Here is a 25095-nt window from a genome sequence, read left to right on the forward strand (position 1 = left end):
AACTCGAGAAGAAGCAGCTCCCCAGCCTGAGGGCCAAATCTACAGCTCTTAGCCGAAGTGCTCCCGGAAACAGGATTCTGTGGATTCTTGGAAAGGGAGCAAATATTCATTTCTCTGGAAGTTGAAGAACCACAATTTGGAGGGTCTACATTTAGAGATGTTGATGCTTTATGATTGGGTCCTAAGAAACTCTTAAGGGACCAGGGCATCTTCTTGTGTCCTCACTAGTTTCCTCCAAAGGCCTAGACTGACTGGTTCCTGGCGCCATCTTTGAGAGTGCTGGGAGCACTGGGACTGTCATGCCTTGAGCAGGTCAGCAGGACCAAAGTCACCAGCAGAGAAGGACCAGCCTTGCCCTGGTGCTCACCTGCCGCTTTCTGTCACTTGCTGGTTTTTCTAATGCAGATGTGTCTTGCATCTTGCAGGATGGACTTTCCCACTTGTCATTTCTGACCTCTCTGCTTTTATTTCTCCCTTTTCAGGTTTCTTAAGCTTTTGGACCAACCACAGTTCTTTAAAACTGAGTGTCATATAGAATCTATGACTTGGATATATTTTTTTATCTAATCATCCATCCATCCGTCCATTCATTCATTCAACACACAGTCATTGAACATCCAAATGCTAGGAATGAGGCTAGGTGTGTGGGGAGGGAGAGTTAAATAAGACAATCTTATTCCTAAGAGTTTACCTTCTAAAGGGGAAGACAGGTGAACTGTGAGCGACGTCTAGAGAACACAGGTGATAGGATCACCTGCAGAGGGAGCATCCTTGCAGGTCAAGGAAGCCTTCCTGAGGGAACTCATGCATGAGTTTTGAAGGAGAAATAGAAATTAGTCTTAGCAGACTGGGCCAGAGGGAGGGTAGGGAAGACATTCAGCTGGGAGAGACTTATTCAAAGCAATCTGCCTTATTCACATGGAAGTGAATAATTTTTCTGTGGCTCAAAACCCAAGTGCATTCCACCCAAGTCTCCCCAGTTTATTGGAGTTGTGTGAAGTTTCAGATGAAGGTTCATGTTGTTCCATGAACCAGAGGTGGGTAGCAATTACTTCAGAAGGGACATGTCTTTGGGGACTGGGCTGGCCAGCCAGTGTGCTCCTGGGCCATGGCATAATCTTTATTTTTAGAAGTGATTTCCAAATGGGGATGATTGAACACCCCACCCAGTCCGAAACATCCCACCAGGTCCGAAAGACTCACTCTTCCTTGGTGTCTTATTTCTGTTTGGGGTGGTGAATATTTATGGAAATGGGCCAATGTGTTGGGTCAAGGCTGGCTTAAGTCTGTCCTTTGGGAGTGTTTCCCAGAGTCCAGACGTTTTATGTGGAAGGTTGTATTCCTGATGTTCTCTGTGAGATTGTCCAGTCATTCCATTGTCTGGGACATAATGGCAGTGGGGACTTCTTAGGCCCCATGCCAGCCCTTCTAGAACTTCCTCCTAGTAAAAATGACAAGCACCACTATGTTGACAGAGAGGTTTAGTTAAATTCAACTGAAGATAAACTGTCTTAGCAATCATGGTATACTATTTTAGGTATGTAAGTCAAAGAAAGGAAATTAAAATGGGATATCCACTGTACATCAGATACTCTATTGGTCCTTTCCTGAATTTTATCTCAAAGGACTCTCCAATGACCCAAGGAGTTGAATGTTATTAGCTGTCTTGTCCAGCCGTAGCTGGGAGGGGAAATTTAACCAAGAATCCAATGGCAATGTAATTATGTAATTACCTTCTGCCAAGTTGCCTTCTACAGGCTGCTGATTAGAGCAGGTGTTTTAACTTCTGTTTTTTGGGCAAAATGCATGCTATTTTTATGCATCCTTTTAGAATTTTGTCTTCTACTCCTTCTTTGCCCATTGGGTGAGGACACCCAAAGGCCCAACCGGCTCTTTTCCTTAACATGAGAGGAAGAGTCCTCCCTCTCAATCTTCATCTCGAATGCTTCTGTGAGTGCTGTCTGTCCAACTCCATAGGAACTGAATGATGTTGGGGTTCTTCTAATGATTTAGTGGTGAGTTGGTTGGTCCCAATGCCAATTTACCTGAGTATGTTCCCAAGACACTGACCTGACCATCTTAGAAATATGGAGTGTGAATTGCTCAAGGATGATGAAGAGTCAAGATGATGCTCATATCTGAATTCTAGACTGAATTCAACCCCAACCCAGCTTTACTGGCACTAGAAGGGCACGCTTCTGTAGCAGAGAGAGAAGGGGCGGAAATGGAGGCCAAGACCTAAAGAAATGGTGGTTGTCCGTTCGCTATGCTCTCTTAAGTCACCCTCTGCCTTTCTCTGTGCTTGATGTGATGCAGCCTCTGGGCTGTGCTCTTGTGGGATCCTGTGTCCTAGATGGAATCTACCTCTGTGGAAGTGAGTTTTAGTAACATCTTTTCCCAGTTAAAGAATCACAGAACGTTAGAACATTAAAGGATTTCTAATCTAACCAGTTTATTTTACAGATTAAGAGCCTATGATCTCCAACATAGAAATGGGCCAAAATCCAAACCTACATCCTGTTAATTTTTCATATTAGGAGCGTGTTCGTAACCACCCACAGCGCTGTATCCTTCTATCTATTATCAGGGGCAAGTGACTTTATGTCCATTTTATCTTGCACTATTTCTGAGACAACCAGTCAGAGGCAACCCTGGGACTGGAACCCCAACCCCCTGACTTCTACTTTTGCTGGGTTTTATTTAGCTCTCCAGATCTAAGCCCCTCATGATCTAGGGTAGCTGAAAACTGTGCTCTTTAGCCTGAGCCTTGGGTGTTCAGGAGGAAGCTATAGAAAAGACGTATTATACATGAAGTCAGCGGGACCTTTTCAGAAATTCTTTTTGTGGTTATGCAAATGGACACAGTGACAGAAAACGAACAGAAGGGATTGAAGAGAATTTGGAGGATGTGGCTTTTTTCCCTTTCATTTGCAGGAACTGTGAGGATGCAGTAGCTGTCAGAAGAGAGACTTCTCAGCCAATAAACTCCTCTGTATGGTTAAGCCAGGGCTTATGGGATCTAGCAAGGGTGGCAGAGCTGGCAGGCTGTCTTAGAGTTCCAGGCCCTATTACAGCAAGGATGGTGTTCTTAGGGAGCTGGGGAAATCCTGGATGCAGGACAATAACAGTTGTGATCACTGTCACGGGTTGCTAGGTGTTCGGAGCTGATACCATTAGTATTTCCTGCATTCTTGACCAAACACATCCGCGATCTCAGGGGAAAGCCCCTGAACAAGCATTATTTTTGTTGCTGACCTAGTATCTCCCAAGAGCGTGATTTCTGGACAGCTGTGTGACACTGCCAGCCTGTCTGTAGAAGGGCCTCATTCCCAGGAACATCAGGACATCTGTGTGCTCCTCAAGTCCTCAACCTAGTGGGTGGGGAATCGTCCTTGTGCAGTGCAGGGGTGGGTGAGTGGCATCATTGCAGACCGCCATTGTCCTCAGGGCAAAACACACCAGTTGCTTTTAGGCTCCCTGGGGGAGTGTTCCGTTGCCACCTCACGAAGCCAGTGAAGGAGGAACAAAGAACTGGTGCCAGATGAGGCTAAGCTGGAGCGTGCAGCAGGAAATCTGAATCCAATACCACCTCTAATGAGCCTGTTATTAGAGGCTCTTGGCAGAGCGAGGAAAATTGAATGCTAACGAAAAGCAGGTTCTGGGACTAGTTTAAAACTTAGCATCAACCCCATTACCTGCTCCCTTTGTGTCATGGAGGAGGATGATTCGCACAGGAGCTGGGCTTGCCACTGAAATGGGGACTCACGTGGATTTGCATGTGAAAGAACTGGGCAAAGATCGCAAAATTAACAGCTGTTTAAATAATTTGATGCAGAGGCTAAGGCTGAAGGAAATTGTAGGTTCATTGTTCAAGTTTTTAATTATCTCAACAGCTGGCCCTCAAATAGCCTGACTTTGCTGTCGGGTAGTGGAAGCCGTTGGAGAGATCTGGGTGATTGGGCCTAGGGAAACCTGCAGTGTAAAGGAATTTCATTGCTAAGTACATCCCGGATGTACTTAAGTTGAAACAGAGGTGACCCAACGGTGTTGGAGAGTGTTTGGTTCTGTGGAGCTGTGGTACCCAGCCCTCCCTGGCTGTTCCAATTCTCTATTGCTTTGTTCCATCTCCACTGTCAGGGGATGTAGAAGGGCAGCATTAACAAAGGGATAAGCACCCACCCTTGCACTGACCTGCTGTGTTCATCCAGTAGTCCTACCCAGACCAAGTCTTGCCCTTTCTGCTCATTGCTTCCGAAGCAAACCCTCAGGCTATCAGGATCTCAGGACTTCCATCTGTGTCCGACTCAGCTCCCTGTCTCTGGGATCTGGGACAGACACTGAAGCTCCAGAATATTCATGATGGCAATAGGACCCAGCAGTACTTATTTGACATTCATTTGAATCAGTGCCTGGGCTAAAATCCCACAGGTGGACAGCAGAGGTTGCATCTGCAGGGAGCTATAGGCTCTGGGATGGGTACATCGATTTCCATATCCTGTGCATTCCATTTATTTGCTAAGCTTTGGACAAATTTCATTATTAATTTGAATAGATCCCTCATTTCTTCCAGGTCTATGTTCAAATGTCCCCTTAGCACAGAAACCTCCCTTTGGCCACTTGAAATAAAATCATATTGCTTTCTCACGTGTTACTGTCCATCTCCTTCGACCCTCCACCTTGTCCTTACTACCACTTGCAATAGATTCGTCCACCGATTTGTTCTCCCACTACAATGTCCATTCCTTGAGAGTAAGGGCTCTTTCTCTTTTGCTTATTGCACTATTGTTAGCATGTCCAACATGTGAGGCCTTTATTATATGCCCAGTAGAAATATGTGGGATAAAAGCAAGACTGGGAAGAGCTTGCTCTTTGGCACACTGCCAGCCTGTCTGTAGAAGGGCCTCATTCCCAGGAGAGAGCAAGGCACCCATTAGGGTTACTTTTCAAAAATTCTTGATTTCTTTAGCCAAATTTATGGAGTACTCAGTATTAGGTGTTGAAGAGCTCCATCCTACTCTCTCAAGGCTTATCAACTGGTGGAGGATGCAGACATTTAAATTAAATCCATTTTTAAGATCCACTTCAGAAATCAGTCACTCCTGGGGGCCTTTCTTGAACATCCCTTCTGCCTCTCCGAACCTGGGTTAGGATTCTTCTTATGATTTTTCATAACATCTGTGAAGAGCTTTGTCATGGTCCATTTGGAAACCAGCAAGCACAGTGCAGTATGCTTTCTCAGCCTTTCCTTATCAGGAAAGGCTTCATTATCAGAAGGATTGTTCCTTACTCATTATTGAATATAAATGCCTGATAGATAAACAATAGTCAATAAATATGAGTCAGCAATTATTACTGCTGCCTCTGTATGCATTCAGTAGCCAGCATTATTTAGCTGTGTGTGTGAATGCATTTTAACAGTACCTGTTCTTCTGAAGGTGTGTAGGCTTAGAAACAGCTTTATATTATGTTTCGTTCTATCTTGCTATTCTCTATAATATTCTCCATTTCAGGCTCTCTTTGTGTTCTGGGAGATGCAGTCATTCAACTGGTATAGAATTTTCGCAAAGAGTTTTCGGGGGACTCCTTGTGTCCCCAGCTGTGAGTTGGAGCTCTGATTTATTTAAAAAAAATTTTTTTTGATGTGCATATGTCAAGAACTCTTAGAAGCCTGGAGTATCTATTTATTCCAAGAGGGGCAGTTATGGGAATTCTCTCAATAAATACTTGTGGGTTTGTGATATTTTGATGCTGCCACTTTGATGTGGCTGTTTTGATTCAGGGACATTTTGTCATGGCCTCGAAAGCAAACCCTTAGACATGCAGCAATTTTGTGTAGCTAAGAAATGTGCACAACAGGCACCCAGCCACATCCCAGGGCTCAGGGTTGGGTGCGTAGGGTTAACCTAATATTTGTGTGTTTTCATCTTGACGTGGCTGTTTCGATGCCTGAGGCTTTCATTACATCATATGGATCTTACCAGAATGTTTGCTTTAAATATTTGCTTGTCTCACTTGAATGCCGACCATGTGCCTGATTCAAATTTCCATGGCAGGAGGGATGCAAGCGAAGCAGAAGGGAAGGGGATCAACAATCTCAAGGGGACCCTGAGTTTTGCCAAGGGCTGGCTGAGGGAGCACATTCGCCATTGCAGAACGCATGCTACCTCTGTTCTTGTGGGATGTTTCCTGGTTTAGAGCTTCACATTACAGTACTGGCTGGAGAAACGTTTAAGAATGGAAAAAAAGATCCCAATGCAAACACAGAAATATGGTCTCTCCTTGTTAAACAGATCATTTTGATCATTTGCTCCTGCTGTCTTGCAAAAGTACTTTTCCTTCTGTTTCCCATGGTGATGGGAGGATGTGGTATTCACTGCTCACTGATCAGAAAGGCTCTGGGCCGCAGGCTGGGAGAACCATGCCCTATTTTCTTCTTTAGGTGATCTGAGGGATCATTAAACACATATGCCAGGAGTCAAAGGTTGCCTCAGACCTTGACTAGATGACGAGAAACAGAGGCCATTAAGGGGAGATTGAGAAGTGTTTATTCTGACCAATGTTTTTATCTGAGTTTTCTACCAGATCATGCAACATTATTTCCAACTTTAAAACATTTTGGTAGCAAATATATTAAGTGGCCTGTTATTAAAAACAAAAACAAAACAAAACAAACCTAAGTCATCATCTTTGGGTCCCGGATCTTAACTCTGGGACTGGAAACTCAGTTCTTGGTGTCTTGATGGAATGTGGTACCACTGAATAAGTCGCCCAAATTTATACGTCACCTTTGCCATGAACTTGTCGAGAATGGTCTCTTCCTCCCGTTCCCTAGAGAAAGGAACTCCTGGGTGATGTAACATAAAGCATGCCTGTGCTTAATTTTCACAAGGTGTAGGTACCAGGCCCTTCTTGCCACACTCCACTCAGTGAGTGAGTGGCAGAGTCAGGATTTTAAGCCACAGTGCTCTGACCCTGAACCCTCGCTCTTCCCGTTATTACCAGTCTATAGATTGTCATGGGCTCCAAATGAGGGTCTGTCCAGTCTGTGGTGAGACTATCTGGGGTGTGGGGGGGTAACACTCTGGTGTCTTGGAAGGCACTGTTCTGCCATCTACTGTCATCTATTCCGAGATGGAGTCCTGTCCTTCTAGGTATTAAGGATCCCCCCCCACCCCTCTTGTCAAATGAGGTGGTTGTAAATGGCAGTTGGCAGAAATGTATTAAGTTGTTATGTCAAAGTAAAAAAGCTGTCACCCCTCGTGCCAATGCCCAGGCTTAATTGTGGAATAGCATGGGCCTGGGCCTGTCAAAGGTGGGCAAGGAGCAGCTGCCAGGGCAGCCTGGGTCCACCTGGGGTTTGTACAGAAATGGGCTGAGCTGCAGCCACAGATGGATGGGACCAAAGTATCTCTTAGATCCCTACATATTTCACTCTGTGTGGCATTGGCCTGTGGCCAGTTTGACAGTCCTCATTATACAAGTGACCTTCTAAAAGCCCCAGTAGACTGAACTTTCTTTTAGCTGGATAAGCTAGCTTTTCCTACGGGGTGTGGTGGGGTAAGGCTTGGGTTATCAGCCTCTGTAACTTTTCTGTGTCCAGGATGGGGAAGGCTAGAGCTTGGAGGCGTTTTCATCTTGGCCTAACTCAGGCCGTGACGCTCCTGAAATCACCATTTGGCTCTTATTTAAAGAATGAAAGAGTGATTGTATGTCTTCTTCTGCAAAGTGTCTGTTTAGTTCAGATATTCAACTTCTCTAGTAATTAGAGAAATGCAAATCAAAAAGACTCTAAGATTTCTTCTCACTCAAGTAAGAATGGCAATTATCGAGAATACAAGCAAGAATAAGTGTTGGTGAGGATGCAGGAAAAAGGCACACTCATACATTGCTGGTGGGACTGCAAATTGTTGCACCCACTATGGAAAGCAGTATGGAAATTCCTTAGGAAACTTAAATTGGAACCACCATTTGACCTAGCTATCTCATTCCTCAATTTATACCCAAGGGACTATAGTGACAGAGCCACATCAATTTTTATAGCAGCTCAATTCACAATAGCTAAACAGTGGACCCAATCTGGATGCCCTTCAATAGATGAATGGATAAAAAAAACTGTGGTATATACACACAATGGAATATTACTCAGCATTAAAAGAGAATAAAATTGTAGCATTTGCAGGTAAATGGATGGAGAAGATCATGCTAAGTGAAGTTAGCCAATCCCCCAAAACCAAAGGCTAAATGTTCTCTCTGATAAGTGGATGCCTATCCATAATGGGGGAGTGGGAGTGTGGGGAGAATGGAGGAACTTTGGGCAAAGGGGAGGGAGAGGAGGGGAGGGGGCATGGGGGTATGAAAGATGGTGGAATGAGATGCACATCACTACCCTAGGTACATGTATGACTGCACAGGTGGTGCGACTCTACATTTTGTACAACCGGAGAGATGAAAAGTTGTGCTCCATTTGTGTACAATGAATTGAAATGCATTCTGTTATCACGTATAACTACTTAGAACAACAGCAACAAAAAAGAATGAAAGAGCTCAGGTTTTAGATCCAGACTATCTGGATTTGCATCTCCATTTCCTCTAGGCTTTGCAACCTTAGGCAAGTTAGTCTTTGTAAAATGGAATGGGGAATGCATCTCCCCCACCCCCAGGATGAGCATGTGGGGTCTCTTGAAAACCTGACCACAGCTTGTGGTCTTCTTTTCTCTACTGCAAGAACCCAAGGAAATGGGAGTAAAAGCACCAAGCACATAAGTGCTCCAGGTGTCCTACTGTCCTGCTTATAGGTGAACTGGAACTCAGCATGCCCTGCGTCACTCTTTTTTTGGGGGAGGAGGTGGTTACCGGAGATTGAACTCAGGGCACTTGACCACTGAGCCACACTGAGTTGCTTAAAGCCTCGCCTTTGCTGAGGCTGGCTTTGAAATTGAGATCCTCCTGCCTTGGCCTCCTGAGCCGCTGGGATCACAGGCGTATGCCACCATGCCCAGCCTCTGTCACTCTTGTTTTTATATGCCCAGCTGTGCCTGGGGGAGGCCCCTTTACCTGAGCCTCTGAAGCTGCACAGGGAGGTGCCCGCTGACTCCACTCACCACCATCCCTTCTGTTGCAGTGCCAACAATATGCCCAAGCAGGTGGAAGTACGGATGCTTGACAGCCACCTCAGCTCAGAGGAGCCCAAGCACCGATCTCTGTGCCTGCGCTTGTGTGACAAGCTGGGGAAGAATCTCCTGCTCACCCTGACGGTGTTCGGTAGGTGCCAGACGCCATGTCGCTCTCTCTTCTCGGGGGCTCTCCTGGCTCTTGCTAATTGTCAAAATCAACTTTCTGTTACCAGAAAGGGAACTGCGTGCTCTGCCCAAGGCCTGTGGCCCAGGCGAAATCTTTCCCATCACCCACTCTAGCCATTTGTTCTGCTTTGGACTCTAGTAATCCTCAAGTGTCAGGCATAGGCTTGTCCTATGGGTGTGTTAGCACGCAGATTCCCAGGCTACACTCATGGAGACCATCTGGAGTGAGGCCCTAGACTCTGCACCTTAGCAAACCTTCTAGGCGATTCCAAAGAAGGTGGTCAGTGGATCACATTACCTGCATCAAGGCCAATGGCTGCAGGAAACTCCACTAGAAGGGCTCCCAGGTGCCTTCTGCAGATCATTAACTTAGCTTCACTGGGCACGTCAGCCAATGAGAGCAGCGTGCAAGAAGCACATGGTGAAGCATTGATCTACTTCATCTTCCTCCTGGCTTCAGGCCACATGCTGGGTTGTTCTTCTGTGTGGACTGTTGCTAAAATCTTGGTCTTCAGGTTTCCAACCAGGATTTTTTTTAAAAAATGGGGATAAATGGCAGTTTCTTGCAGTGACAGCCATATCATTTCTCTTTGAAATCCCTTCCTTGTTCTCCAGCCCTCACTTAGCAACACAGAGAAGCGATGATGGCTCATCCTCCCCACCCCTCACACCCACCCACACACCCTCCATCTGTGGCCCAGTGTGTGAGCCAGTCGTCCTGGATGCCGGTGGACCAGAGTCAGGGTGGGGAATTTGCCATGGCTCATTTCACTTAATAATAGGAAAACCATAAGTGTGGTTGGATTTTCCAAGGGTTTCCCTGCAGGTAAGCAGATGTCATTCATCCTAGGACTTCAAGTTGGACAGAACCATTTCTAGCTGTAGAAGAAAACGTGACCAGGCCTTCAGCCTCATTGGTCTGTCCACATTCTGGAATTTACTCCGAAAACCTCACATCTGGAAATGCCTCCCCTCCCTTCCAGACCGAGGTGCTGTGACCTCACCTGTGGGTTCCACAGCAGTGTGTTGGGTGGGCCACCCTTGTCAGGGGTCTGAAGTTTTGCTCGTGGGGATCTGTGGGTTTGTGAGGCTAAAGCCTCCTGCCAGCATCTCTGCTGGATGGGGTTCCTCCCACAGTCTATATTTTCAGTGTCCTTGAGCTCCCATAAGACCAGCAAGTTCAAGGATCATGTAAAAGGGCAAACATGGAGAGTGAACTATGGGGAAGTTATTGGAAGCCCCCTGTCCCCCGCTCCCTGCCCCACCAGGGGACAAAAAAGGAATGCATAGTATTTTGGTCATTCATGTTCATCTTATCTGGCCTTTGGTTAAGAAGGAAGACACCTGCTTCGTGCCAAGTTGTGTGGCCAGACCTGGGCTGGGAGGAGAAGCCATCTATGCATGAACAGTCAATATCTTCAAAGATGGTGGAACCAGGTCTTCTTTTTAGCTTGCGTAAAGCCTTGAGAAGGCTCTCCTGCCTCTCCCGGAGCTGCCTGTTGGAACAGTTAGCGCTCCCCAAGGGTCTCTTGCTAACTGTCAGAATTAACTTTACTTACCTTGTGCTTTTATTACATTTTATTCATCTTCTAATAAGGCAGAGCATGAGAAAGTTGGGTATCACTGAAGTAAGCCCTAGAACTATTTATTTGACTGTGGCAAACAATAAACCCAGTCTGCCCCCCACTTTCCTTCCTCCCAGGTGTCATCCTGGGGGCAGTGTGTGGAGGGCTGCTTCGCCTGGTGTCTCCCATCCACCCCGATGTGGTCATGTTGATCGCCTTCCCAGGGGATATCCTCATGAGGATGCTGAAGATGCTCATTCTCCCTCTCATCATCTCCAGCTTAATCACAGGTAAGCCTCTCTCCCTTCGGATGGACAATGGAGATTTTGAGTTGACTGAAGAATCTCAGTTTGGTTGAGTGAGCAAATGTCTGTGTCATTTCACTTTAGAGCGTCCTTTTCCCAGTCTCTGAAATGGAGATAAGCAATCCTAAAAAAAAGAGAGCGCTTGCTATTTGTGTTGGTGGACCCATCTTTCCCTGTAACAAGACAAGAAGGAAACAACTGCGTGTTCAAAGGGGTGATATCTGTACTGATTTTAAGTTTTGGCATGCACTTTTCTCAATTTTCTAAATTGCGTTTTGTCCAGAAACTGATAAAAGTGAGAGATGGGAAAGGACACTGTATTATTTAACTTGGCATGGATGAAGGTGCGCATTAAAAATAAATGAAATGCTAGATATGAAAGCTCTTTGAGTTTCTCAGAACCAAGATATCCTTAATGGATGTCATCATGGTTGCTTTTTGTTTTTTGGCTAAAAGAATTCATGACTTTATTTGAGAGAATTATTTTCCCCCCCTCTGTGATTGTTTCCTCCTGCCACGTCCTGTTGTTCAAGCAGGGTATACGTTAGTGTTTAAGACTTGCTCTGAGTGAGGGTGGGCACCTGGGCCTTCATCCGGGTGACCTTGAGGAGTTGCCCTTCTTTCTGGACTGATCGCCTTACGAAGGGAATGAGGCTCCAGCAGCTCCAAGAGATTGAGATGCTAAGCCAAGGTTTGCTGCACCGTCTCGCAGCGGGTTGACCAGTGAGCCCACTGGGGCAGGAGGGCTGGAGCTCAGGATTGAGTGCTCAGAAGCTAACCAGGGTCTCAGCCCTGGATTAAGTGAATCTGTTTTTTACCTCCAGTGTTTTCCAGCAAACAAGAAAATGATTAAAAAAAAAAAAAAAAGAATCTTTGCTAAGAGATGACCAGCCTGGTAGGAAACCTGGCCTCCATCGCCCAGAATTAGACTGTAGGTTGTAAAGAGAAGTAGGTCGTAGGTGGGTCAACTCAATTCAGAGAAGTTTGCATCAGTGACTTCCTCCCCCACAGCAAAAGGAACAGATCCCCAGAAAAGGGCTCCATCCTCTGCCTAGTAAAAGCAGGAATTGAAACCAGGAAATGGACAGTTTGAAGAAACAACTAGAAAAAAACCCAGTGAAGGCTGGAGTTTTTGTGACTGGCTTGGAATTTTCTCTCACCTCCCTTCGAAGAGCTGAGGGCCACAGCTGGTGGCTGCTTTGCCAAATGCTCTTCAAGTCCCTCATGAGGACCGAGGATGAGGACCATCAGCCTGCACCTCAGGGAGATGAGAGAGCTGTGCTCAATCCCCGTTCTCCTCTCTGCTTCAGTGGCCAGTCATGTATTCCAAAGAGACTTTGAGTATAGCATTGGGTCGACCAACTTCTTGTTTTCCTAAATAAGGACCTTCAATAATAATAATGATAAATAAAGTGAACACTGGCAGGTACCAGCACCATCACTCCACAGAAAAGTACCTTAAGGCCACAGAGTAGAAAGGGCAGAGTGTCGGAATTTAAGATGGAATAGATTCAACTTTAACTCACGACTGTAGACCAATAAACATGTCATGACCCACCACTTGCAAACTCTGAACTGTATGATCCCTAACTCTCTCCAGTTCTCCAAGAATCTCAAAAATATCCTTGGAAAATAGAATGGTAAGTTGTAGGATAGGTCAGCTGTTTAGTGGTTGGGGTGTAGTTGATGCATATGAGTAATGGGGAGCCAAGGCTTAGAGACACGTGCAGACGTGGAGCCTTAGCAGAAACGTGGCAGCATTAATCCTTCTGGATTTCTTTTCCTCCCAGGGTTGTCGGGCCTGGATGCTAAAGCTAGCGGGCGCTTAGGCACGAGGGCCATGGTGTACTACATGTCCACAACCATCATCGCCGCCGTGCTGGGGGTCATCCTGGTCTTGGCCATCCACCCTGGCAATCCCAAACTCAAGAAGCAGCTGGGGCCGGGGAAGAAGAACGACGAGGTGTCCAGCCTGGACGCCTTCCTGGATCTTATTCGAAATCTCTTCCCGGAAAACCTGGTCCAAGCCTGTTTCCAACAGGTAACCCGAGGTTCTGATTTTTCTCTCTTCTCCAGACTTGTGAGTTATCAAGGAACTTCGAGAGAGTCCATTTCCAATGAACCAACTCTGGGTAGCAATTTTCTTAATATTTAATTATCTCTCTCCAGGCCCAGGGATTGGATGAAGTGGTCTGGGGCAGTATCTAGGGATTAGAGTCTCATGGTTTTATTGTTTTTTTTTTAAACCTTCACTTTTCTCCTGCTCTCTTAAGTGTGTGTGTGTGTGTGTGTGTGTGTGTGTGTGTGTGTGTGTGTTGGTTTCTTCTTTGTCTCTTCCTTCCTTTTCTGCTCTTATCTCTGAGTTGTGCCTGAGCATATTTTAATCAGTCTTGTTTACAACCCTCTGAAGCCTAGCAGTTCTCAATCTTGGCAGTATAACAAAACCCCATGGGGCACTTTAAAAAAGGTACAACTACCCTGCAGAATCAGAATTTTAAATCCATCTTTAAGATGGATGGGTGGCTCAGATTTTTTTTTAAAAGCTGTGGAAATAGCACATGCGTGGATTGTGAAAAGTTTAAACCGTATAAGAGGGAGATAAAATAAAAACTAGAAGCTCCCCTCCTGCACCCTAGAGCCACTTAGGTTGAAAATTTGTTTCTTTCCATATATATGTATTTTTTTTTTGCCACATATGCATGTGTGCCTGAACTTAGAAGTTCAACCCAAGTGCAGGGTGTTACATGCACCTCTTTCTTTTTCGTGATTGTATAATATTTCTATGGTGTAAATTCCTAGAAGTGAAAATGCGCTGCCATAAATCTTGGTACTTTGAATTGGCTGGATATTGCAAAGTAACCTTACAGAAAAGGCTTGAACTATGTATTCCTGCTGACAGCACACATGAATTTTTTTTTTTAAACTGTGACTTTTAAAAACAGTTGATTCTGCCAAGTAGAACCACTGAATAACCACTGAATCAGCTGCTTAGACTCTACTGGCTTATTTTCTGTCCCCAAGGCCAGAAACTTAGGTTAGAACTTACCCGAGTTCCCAGCAGCCTAGGGAGGGGCGAGGTGATAGCCATTGAGCCTCTGTCAACCATTTCCAGGGAATCACAAAAGAAGGAACTTAGGAGACAGAAGGAAAGTCTGTGTCCCCAGTTGACCCCAAGATGCAGTTGCCAACCTCTGCTGAATCCAGAACACATGTGTTCTCTGATTTTAGATGCTATTTTACAAAGAAACGATAATATTTGAGTGACAGATATGCCCACTCTCCTGACTTGATCATTACGCAGTGTGTACATGTATCAAAACATCACATCGCAGCCCATAAATATGTATAATAATTATGTTACCTAAAAACAAAGTAAAACCAAAAAAAAAAAAATGCTAGTTTGGTGGTACATGTAGCATGGACCTGCATCCGAGGAAATCATTCCAAGAGGAGAAGTGTAATCTAGAATTAGACTGGAGAAGAGGGTGCTTTCCGGGACCCCCCACCACTGTGTCATGTGCTTGCCCAGCCGCCAGCCAGCTTAGGAAGATGAAATTACTTGCTTTGGAGTGACAGACGCAATTGGCTGCCAAGTCTATTCTGAAGATTTTGGAAGGAGCCCTCTGGAACTCTGGGAGCTGAGCTAGGAGGAGACTCTGGAGGGTGGGAGCGTGGGAGGCACTGGGAAGGACAGAGCTGGGCCTCCCTCCTGTGCCTGCTGCTGTGCCTCCAGATGCACTTCCTCTCAGTCTGGAAGGCAGGCCCACGAAGCAGTCAAGCCCTTGGAGCTGTGGTTCCGATCTTAAAATGAATTTCTGTGATGTCCGCTGGGCTCATACTCAGGCACCTCTCTGGCTGGTAGACCGTCTTTGCAGATAGCTGTCCATGGCAAAGGCCACTGTCTGTGACCCTGAAATAGAGGAATGCACTATTCTCTGCCTCACCCTGGCTTGGTCCTACCCTCCAGTGACCAAAGTCATCTGAGAACTGAGCTTTAGTCTCTAACTCAACCCAGGATTCGAGTTCCTTTCTGTTCGGAAGACCTGAGGAATAATAGTGTAGAATCCTTTACCTCATGGAGCAGATTCCTTTAGCCTGAGTAGGAGGAGGGCCTTGGAGGAGAGGAGGCCATTCTTATACAACAACATGGCCTTGCAGAGAGATGGGGCAGGAGAGGCCCCTCTGTGCCCAGGAGTCACAGCAGGAGTGGTGTGATATGCCGGTCTCCAGTGGAGCAGGCTTCCTGATCAGAGAAACAGAGACGTAAAGAGGAAGAAAGGGAGCTGTCCCCAGTGAAGGCTGCCTTACCCAAGGACCTGGCTTGCTGGAGTCAGGCCCTGGGTCTCTGAGAGCAGGGAGGCCTCTGGCTGGGTATTTAGGACTGATGGGACCAAGGTGAGGTTTCCAAGGGAGCAACTGGCAGCACAGCTCCGGTCCAGCAAGAGGCCGCGCAGGATCTTTTCTTCCAGGGAACTCAGCCATGCCTGCGGGCCCTCTGCTCAGCATCGGATGCCACAGGAATGAGAGAGGAGGGCGCAGCTCCAGGGCTTATGCACATCCAGGGAGAGGGAGAGAGCCCCAAACATGTGTCAGGTGAATACACAGGAGAGGTGCCTTCTGAGGGCCGGATGACGTGGGCTGAGTAGTCACTAGGGGAGATATTTGAACTGAACCCACAAGAAATCAGAATGAGCTGGGCCTGTGCGAGGCTGGGAGGAGAGCCTTCCGAGCTGAGGCAGAGGCCAGTGGGTGGTGTTTAGAAAGGAGAAGGGAGGCCAGCGTGAGGCCACTGTGTAGAGAAAGAGCAGGAGAAAGCCCAGCACAGGGGGACCTGGTAGGCCAAAGTCAGGTGTGGGTTCTTCTAAGAGGGCTTGAGCCAGGCAGGTGACTGGTTTTCTATTTAAAATAACAAGAGGAATAAAATAATGAATCTGGCAGTCATGGAACTACAGGCAGCTATAACCGCAGATGGTAGGTAGACAAGAAGGAAGGTGAGTGAGTGAGTCAGGAGGCGTGTGTGTGTGTGTGTGTGTGTGTGAGTGTGTGTGTGTGTGTGTGTGTGTGTGTACTGGGGATTGGACCCAGGGCACTCTACCTCTATGCTACACCCCCAGTCTTTTTTTTTTTTTTTTTTGAGACAGAGCTTCCCACTAACTTTCTGAGGCTAGCCTTGAACCTGGGATCCTCCTTCCCCAGCCTCCCAAGTTGCTGGAATTCAAGGCATGCACTGCCACACGGGGTGATTCTGCAGCAATTAAGCTGGGAGGTGAGGGTGACCTGGACTCAGGTCGGCTAGAGCTGGTACTCATGTGGGGTTGTCCACCCCAGAGAGGCTGTATGTCTCCGGGACTCAGGCAGAGGACTAGGTCTGTGTTTCAGTGTTCCCGTGTCTTCAACTTCAACTTTGCTATTTGGAAGCTGGATTTTGGAGTCAAACATAATACCTTTTGACCCCTACTTCCGTCACTAACTAGCAATCTGCTCTGGGGTTGGCCACTGACAGGGGCAGTAGGTGTCAAACCTGGAGCACCTGGCCTTCTACCTGATCCCTGCAGCCACCGTATGCTGGGCCAATGACTATGGCGACCTCTAATACGAGCCGTGGCTTCCTTTTGCCTCCTCAAGATAGGCTGTCAGTTTTCTTTCCTGGGAGCCTGATTCCACTACTCCTGGAGGCTTCCCCTCTGACCAGTCCTGTGTCTCTCTTTCCTACTGCCATCGCCCAGAGCAAGGTGCCAGTGAGCTGCCTCTTCTCTCCTTGCACAGCTGGACCCTGCCCTAGCGCCTGGGCCAGGCTGAGAACACAGCACCTAACTCATCTTAGAGAATGCCAGCCTCCCTCTCTCCCATTTTCATCATCTGGTCAACTCAGTGCTGTCGGGCCCAGTGGCAGGAGGATTGGGTCCGCCTAGTCTAACAGCACAGGTAGAAGGAGCGACCTCAATGATGGTCGGCCATTTGAGCTCAAGCCCCAGCTCTGCCAGTGACGATGGTGTCTGAAGATCCCTTAGCTTCTCCACGCGTCCTCTTTCCTATCTATTCAGGTTCAGCCATCTGTCACCTTGTGCATGCCAGCTCTGACATTCTAGGATTCTGCCCGAGTTCTATTTTCATACCCTCGGAGGTGGTGCTTTTGGGGGCTCAGATGTGAGTTTTCACAGCGGTCGGCGTGCAAGGTGCCTGACACCTTTAAAAATAGGGCTGCTGCCCGGATATCGAGGAACGGCATGGGAGGTGGGAGGTTCCTTGGGGGCCATCTGCGTGGAGTGACGTGGGGAGCACTGAGCTAAGGACAGTGGCCAGCACTGCCCAGAAAGAGCAGGTTTTCTCTCACCGAACACAACATTCAAAATACAAGCACATGCTCCTGCCGTGGTGGCTGCGGGCAGCTGTCATACCTGGGGTCCCGATGGACACCCTGGTTCTGGAAGGAATCCAAAGTGAGAGTTGGCTTTTGATGACTGTCTGACGGGCAGGGAGAACCACCTCGCTGGGTCTCAAGCAGGACATTTGATGTTGTCCCTGAGGCCCAGAGGCGCAATCATGGTAAAGAAAGACACCATCCCCCGACTTTCAGCTTGCATTCTGTCGCACAGGACAAGCTAATTAACCAATCCTGTAATTATCTTGAGATAAAGACAATTGTATCCCACGGTATGTGTGTAATAAAATACCATTTCTTAAATACAAACATGAAATAGTCTCCAATTCTCATAACCTTGTTTTGGCATTTCTTCATTATTTTTAACATATGGGACCCTTAAAATATATGAGTGGCGGGGCTTTTTGTGACCTTTCAGATTAAGTCTTATCTGTGTGCTTCTTTTTTTTTTTTTTGTTCCTCCATTAGATTCAAACAGTGACAAAGAAAGTCCTGGTGGCACCTGAGTCAGAGGAGACCAATGCAACCAACGCTGTTGTCTCCCTGTTGAATGAGACTGTGACGGAGGCTCCAGAGGAAACTCAGATGGTTATCAAAAAGGGCCTGGAGTTCAAGGACGGGATGAATGTCTTAGGTAGGCAAACTGATGGTGCGGGTTCCTGGCCCAGGGAGGCGCCTCTGCCCGCTGGATGCAGCCTTACCTGGGGTTCGACCTCCTCCTCTCAGCAGCTCCACCTCCCTCACACCTTTTCAGAAAATTAACTCTGCTGACCTCTAGGTGGAGCAGGAGGCTCTCTCTGAGGAGCAACCTGAGTTTCTCTGGGACTGGAAGCTGATAAGAGCAGGGGAACCGGGCTAGCAGTCAGGTGTGGGAAAGAGGAGGGGGCTGACATTCCCTGGGCTCATTCCCTGCCTCTCTGATGTTGGCAAGTGATCTTATCTGAATCTCCATGTTATTCTGTGACACATGCATTTCTGCCTAAGTGTTGTTTGGTGCTGCCTGTCTGTACCAGTGCTGTGCTAGACAAGGTGTCCTCCAGTCTGTAAACAAATGCAAAGCTACCAGTATCTTGGAGTATTGGAGTAGGGCCCCAGGAGCTTTGCAGATGATCTGTTTAACTTTCTGGGATTCCAGGGAGCGCTTACTGCCAACCAGGTGCCTTCTTAGCATTCCATCCCGGGAGTTCTTTGCAGCTGGCCAGACCTGGGTTTGGACCCTTTGTGGACCGGTCATTAGTTCTCTGACTGGGCACAAGTAGCTCCACTTTTCTGAGCCTCTGTTGTAAAATGGAGATGGGATTGTCATCTCCTTGGCGGATCCTTGTCAGGGTCACATGAGATTGTATATATAATACACAATAAATAGTGCCTGCCTGTGCTCCATTCAGATGGACTATGATCCTTAATAAAAGTGGCTGAAGCCGGGTGTGGGGGCGCACACTTGTAATCCTAGCAGTTTGGGAGGCTGAGGCAGGAGGATAGCAAATTGAAAGCCAGCTTCAACAACTTAGTGAGGCCCTAGCAACCTAGTGGGACCCTGTCTGTAAATAAAAATGACAAGGACTGGGGGTGTAGCTCAGTGGTAAAGCACCCCGGGTTAAATTCCCAGTACCACAACCCCTGTAAGTGGCTAAAGAGCTGAGGAGCTCAATCAAATGCAGCCCCACAGGAGATGAGATCTCCCCCAAGTTGGTAGTTATACCTTGACCAGTTTACTCTGCACTCCTCCACATTATGGGGCATGCTCCCCTTCATAATCTCCACCCACCACTAGAATGGAGTCCCTAAAGAGGAACATTTAATCATAAGAGAAATGGGGAATCTGGTTTCCTAAGCCAGGTCTTCCAAACGACACTTTGAAGAAATCAGTTGAGAGCATTTTAGATCTCAACGACCTAAGGGGGCAAATGATCCATCTCCTTGGTTGGGTTGCCAAGTTGGAATACAGGGTAACTCAATTAAATTTGAATTTTAGATAAATAATAAGTAACTTTAAAATGTAAGTATGTCCCAAATATTGCAGGGGATGTACAAATACCAAACAACAACAAAAAAGTCACTGTGTATCTGACATTCAGAATGTAATTGGGGGGTCCCGTTTTTATTCTAACTCTTCTAACTTTGATATCCCTACTGCTCACCAATCAAGGTAGTGCAAAGGTAGTGCAAGCAGGACCTCTCAGTTACTGAGAAATGGGAGTGGGATCTCTTTTATTTGGCCTGGCAGGTAGCAGGTTGGGTAAGTGATTGAGGGAACAGATAAGCTGACTGGGTTGCCAGGCAACAGGAATATCAATAAACACTGTTGATCATCAGTGGGAGGGGAGGGGTGGAAGGAGAGAGGAGAAAGTGGGAGAGTTCTGAGGAGGAGGCTTTGCAAATATCCTTGGCCTGTGAGCAGCTTCCTCCAACTGCCCAGATATCCATGGCCCTTTCAGGACCTTCCCAGTGCCCCGTGGTTTCTTCTGACAGGTCATAACTGGAGACCTAACTCTTTTTTTTAAAAAAAAAAAAAAAAAAAGAAAAGAAAGAAAAAAATATTTTTCAGTAGTCGGTGAACACAATATCTTTATTTCATTTTTATGTGGTGCTGAGGATGGAACCCAGTGCCTCATACGTGCTAGGTGAGCACTATACCTCTGAGTCACAACCCTAGCCCCAAGACCCAAATCTTTGTCACAGTGTCTGCCCCCCAACTCTGTAGGAGGTGGGGGTCCTGAATAACGAGGGGTCAAGGCTTTGGAGTGAATCATTCAGAGTCTTGGTGGAAAGTCACATGACCTTTGGCTGCGCTGGGGAGTTTCAACACAACTTGCAACCCTCCCAACCCCAGTGACCGGGCATCGAAGAGGGCTTTGTTCAAGTGAAACTCGCCAGTCCCAGTGAGTGATTTCAATTAGGCAATGTTTACCCAGGGAAACGACAAGTCCTTTACGGGTTTCCATCCCAGTGCAGATCAAGGCTCTGGAAGCCAAAGGAAGTTAGGCTATTGGGAAACTTCCCATGTACCAATCACGGTCGAAATAAGGTTCTTTCCATGATCTTCCAGGGGTGGAGATGGAGACTTTTTTGGTTTGGTTTTGTTTTTTTTTCCCGTCTTTCTGCTCTTTGGCTTCGGAAAGTCCCAAGGATCCAGCACATCAATCAATAAATGAAGATACAGCCCTGGCTCTGCCTCACACTCCTTTAAGGACCTGTTTCTCTCCTTTAAAAAAAAAAAAAAATCTGGGCTCCATCATAATCCTAACTGCTTAAATCAAGTCCAGTAGCTCTTTTTGAAATCTGACTTCTGACTCATACATACAGTCCCTGTTCACTGACCCAGGGGGCAGCTTTTTCATTCCAATTCTTTGGGACCTTGAGACCCCATGCATTTTTCTCTTGAAGTTTTCAAATGGCATTAACCAAGTAACACTGGGTATTCTCGGCCAGAATATCCACAGATTTATTATTTTTCACTCAGAAAACTGCTCTCCCTGGGCTTGAGAGAAGGGTTTAGGAGTAGCCTGAGATTGATCTTATACATTATTTAGAACTGCTCGGTTCTGGATCCAATCTTCCCTAAGCCCTTGTCTTTCTTGGGTGAATAACTCACATGTGAAGTCACTAGTTATGGCCAAAAGCTGAAAGGGGAGATATTAAATGCTAAACATCAGCAATTTAGAAAGCATAAGAGTTGGATTCTTTTTGCTGGAGAGAGAGAGAGAGAGAGAGAGAGAGAGAGAGAGAGAGAGAGAGAGAGAGAGAGGAGATTGCCACAGAGGGTAAGCTAAACAATTTGGGTAGAGATATGCTTTGTACAGAGAGGTTAGTGGTTGCAGTGACTAGGGAAAGCATGGAGTCAGAGATTCAAGGACAGAACTTGACCAAGAGAATCAAGTTATAATGCTATCATTTACCTGACATAGGTCAGGATTCCAGGCTTAACTGCACACAATAGGAAACTGGATATAATGGGGAGAGAATGGAAATAAGGGCTGCCAAACTGGGACAGGGTTGGTGTGGAGACAGAGGATAGAGGGAAGGGCATAGAAGATGGCCCATGCTTCATGGTCAGGGTCAAAGCCACAGGACAAGCAAAGTCTGTACCAAAGGTATAACAAGATTTATACATAGTTCACACAAATAGCCAGAAATAGCCCCCAAACCGGGAATAATGGGTCAGAACCCATAGCAATTGGCAATCAGAAATCCAGATCAGCCTCAGGAGGTACTGGAGATGTCTGTGGGCCATTCAGTGAGCCCCAGTCTCACGGGGTTGGGGTGAGATTCTGAGGGAGAGAGTGGAAAGGATTAACTGGAGTGGCAGAGGGAATCTTCTAGGGGGAGAAAACCAGGATCAGCCTTGGAGGAATTAAAATATAGGGCAGATTCCCAGGACCTCAGGCGCAGGTGATGAGGCAAAAACTAACCCAGAAATAAGACCCAAGGTTGAGAGTTGGACTTAGTCCAGGACTTAGTCAATTCCATGCTGACTGACATCAAGAGGGTGGGGACCCAACTTCTCAAATCCTTCCTGCCTGGGGTAAGGATTGACCCTGGAGGCTGGCATGGGTCTAAACTAGGATATGAAGTGAATGGAGGAGAGGGGAGAGGGGCTAGGGACTAGCAAAACCTGACAGTGAAATCTACATTCAGCCTTTATGATCCTGAAAAAGATAGATAAAAAAGAAGGTATTCTAACCATTTGATCATGAAAATAATTACGACAAATTAGAACATAAATAACAGGTTGAGTTCAAACAAGATAAATTGGGGTTTCCCAATTGTCCTTGGATTTCTTATCACTTTCCATTTGAATTTTCAACATTCTTCTTCCTTTTCACGTTAGATATATAGCAATAGAAAAATAATTTTATCTCTAGGGTTTTCCAAGAGTGAAACCTGCCAACCATTTATTAGGTGGGGAATAAGACACAAATAATCTAGACATAACCCTAGCAAAGACTTTATTAGCTAATGGGTCTCTGCTGTTTCAATATTGGCTGCAAAGTTTGCATGATCATCTCCAAGTCCCAACAAGTCTTTCTTCGTTAATCTATGTAATAATGGAATCTGCTTACACGTGGTTTCACAGGATTTCACAAGTGAGGAGGGAAAGAAGGGAGCACATTTTTTTTTTAAGCTAGAAATGAAAATGAATTCATTTTCTTCAAGGAACTGACACCTAAACTACTTGGAGTTTAACCTGCGGATGTGGAAAGTGTTAAGGAAAGTTGTGATTATCCAGGGAGAAAATACTTTCAGTGTGAAAAATGATGGTTTTGTCTCTCGATTCCCTGGGTAAATGGCTCCCTCCCCTACATTGGGAATGGTGAAGACAGAGGGAAAAGAAGCACATAGTTTATAATTTGCCCTTCTGTGTAATGTGATTCCCCCCAACAGGTCTGATAGGATTTTTCATTGCCTTCGGCATCGCCATGGGGAAGATGGGTGAGCAAGCCAAGCTGATGGTGGAGTTCTTCAACATTTTGAATGAGATTGTGATGAAGTTAGTGATCATGATCATGTGGTAAGTTGTGTGCTCTTTATCGTACTGGGGAATGCCAAGGCCTAGGGGTCCCCAGAGGATACTGGACCCTCCCTGCGGGAAAGAGTGGGTACGCACTGTCAAGTGGCTTTCTAGAAAGACCTTGAGAAAAGATGGAAATATTTTCTTGAGCTTCCCCGAGTACAGGGGCCAACATATAGTGACCGTGGAGTCAAATCTGATATATCGCCTATTTTGTGGGTCCCATAAGCTGAGCTTAGGTTTAACTGTTTTAAGTGTCTGTCTTAGTTCAGGCTGCTGTAACAAAGCACTGAGTAGCTCATCCATGACAGAGATTTGTTGTGCAGAGTTCTGGAGGCTGGCAGTCTGAGATCCGGGTGCCAGCATGGTTGGGTTCTGGTGAGGGCCCTCTTCTAGGTTATAGATGACCAATTTCTCACCGGATTTTCACTTGGTGAAAAGAGAGTTAGAAACCCTCTCATATCCTTTATAAGGACATTCTTTCAGTTCATTTCAGCTGCTATAACAAAATGCCTTAGACTGGGCAAATGATGAAGAATAGAAATCGACTGCTCATAGTTCTATAGGTTAGGAAGCCCCAAATCAAGGCATTAACAGCCTTGGTGTCTGGTGAGAGCCTTTTCCTCATAGACGACTCCTTCTATATGTAGAAGGGGCAAGCAGGCTTCCTCAAGCCTTTTTGATAAGGACACTAACCCCCTTCTTGAGGACTCTCCTCCTGAATGGCCCACTTGCCAACACTCTGCATGAGAAGTTAAATTTCAATGTATGAATTTTTGGGGGGAAACACAAACATTCAAAATGTAGCAGGCACTAACCCCACCTAGTAGAGCTTCACTATTATAATCTAATCACATCCAAACAACCCCCACCGCCTAATATCATCACATTGGCAGCTCCAATTTCAACACATGAATGGAGAGGGGCACAAATGTTCATCTGATGGCAATGCTTAAAAAGCAAAGAAAATCAAAAGAATAGTGTTCCATGACACATGAAAATTATGTGGAATTCACATTCAGCATCCATAAACAAAGTTTTATTGGAACACAGCCATGCCCATTTGTTTTTACACATTTCCTGTGGCTGCTTGCTTATTATAACTGCAGAGTTTAATAGTTGCCACTGTGACTGTAGATTCACCCCAAACTAAAGTATATACCGCCTGGCTCTTCACATAAAAAGTTTGCTGACCTCTATACTGGAAGAAAAAGGAACAAGACTGAAAAACCAACCAGCAATACTACAGATGAGAGATGTAAGACCAACCCAAGATACCAGGGACAAGGCCCGATCCAAGGAGTGTGGAGATTCTGATCCAATATTCTAAACTCCAAAAGTAATGTCTTCAACCCGGGTCACTCGTGATTCATACAGAAAAGGAAAGAGGCAGTTGTCAGCCATGTGTACAACAGTGAGGTTGCAGAGGTTGTGCTAAAACCGGACGTGCTCTTAGAAATCTGGTCTCACCCACTGGTTTCCCAACTCTGCTGAGTGTTTACTAAGCAATAGTACATAAAGCAGAATAGGCCTCTCGCCTACATATTAGAATCTGCTCTTGTTCCCTAGAATTCATAGCACAATGTACATCCTTGTTCTAAAGACACAGTTTATATTTCTGAATATGATGCCAACCATGTGGATAATGTACACAAATTGGGTTCATCTATTCCAACATCATTTCTACTGAACCCTTGCAGAAAATGGAATCTTCTAGGCAATCTGGATGAGTCAGGGGGATAGAGCGTAGTCTCCCTTCTCCTCATGGGTGAAGGGTGGTGTGGATTAAGAAGTTTCCCATTCATTGAAACCAAAACTCTTACAGATTTAGCCTCGTTCCCTGGGAGATGAAGGGCCATTGTGAGGCATGATTCCTGACAGCTGTCTGGTTGCCTCATCTAGGTAGTCAGGAGGGCGTTCTGCATATGAGGTGCCAATTCTACACATTCTGTTCATTCTTTAGCCACCTCATCAGCATCATCATTTGATAATGACATATGTGTGAGAAGGCTCTGGGAAAACAGCCAATCAC

General features: G+C 46.2%; 1 protein-coding gene across 6 annotated transcripts in view; it reads left to right on the forward strand.

The window, feature by feature from the left end:
* The window catches only part of Slc1a2 (solute carrier family 1 member 2), a 147774-nt gene that overhangs the window by 78303 nt on the left and 44376 nt on the right, over positions 1-25095 (forward strand). For all 6 annotated transcript variants that reach the window (XM_040284508.2, XM_005327403.5, XM_021727803.3 and 3 more), the window contains 5 exons: positions 9122-9261; positions 11002-11154; positions 12960-13210; positions 18020-18185; positions 22937-23063. In XM_040284508.2, the coding sequence (XP_040140442.2) occupies positions 9122-9261; positions 11002-11154; positions 12960-13210; positions 18020-18185; positions 22937-23063 (837 nt within the window). Of the gene's footprint in view, positions 1-9121; positions 9262-11001; positions 11155-12959; positions 13211-18019; positions 18186-22936; positions 23064-25095 lie in introns of those variants that run through there.

This window comes from Ictidomys tridecemlineatus, chromosome 4 (genome assembly GCF_052094955.1).
Source record: "Ictidomys tridecemlineatus isolate mIctTri1 chromosome 4, mIctTri1.hap1, whole genome shotgun sequence".
Classification (NCBI taxonomy): Eukaryota; Metazoa; Chordata; class Mammalia; order Rodentia; family Sciuridae; genus Ictidomys; species Ictidomys tridecemlineatus.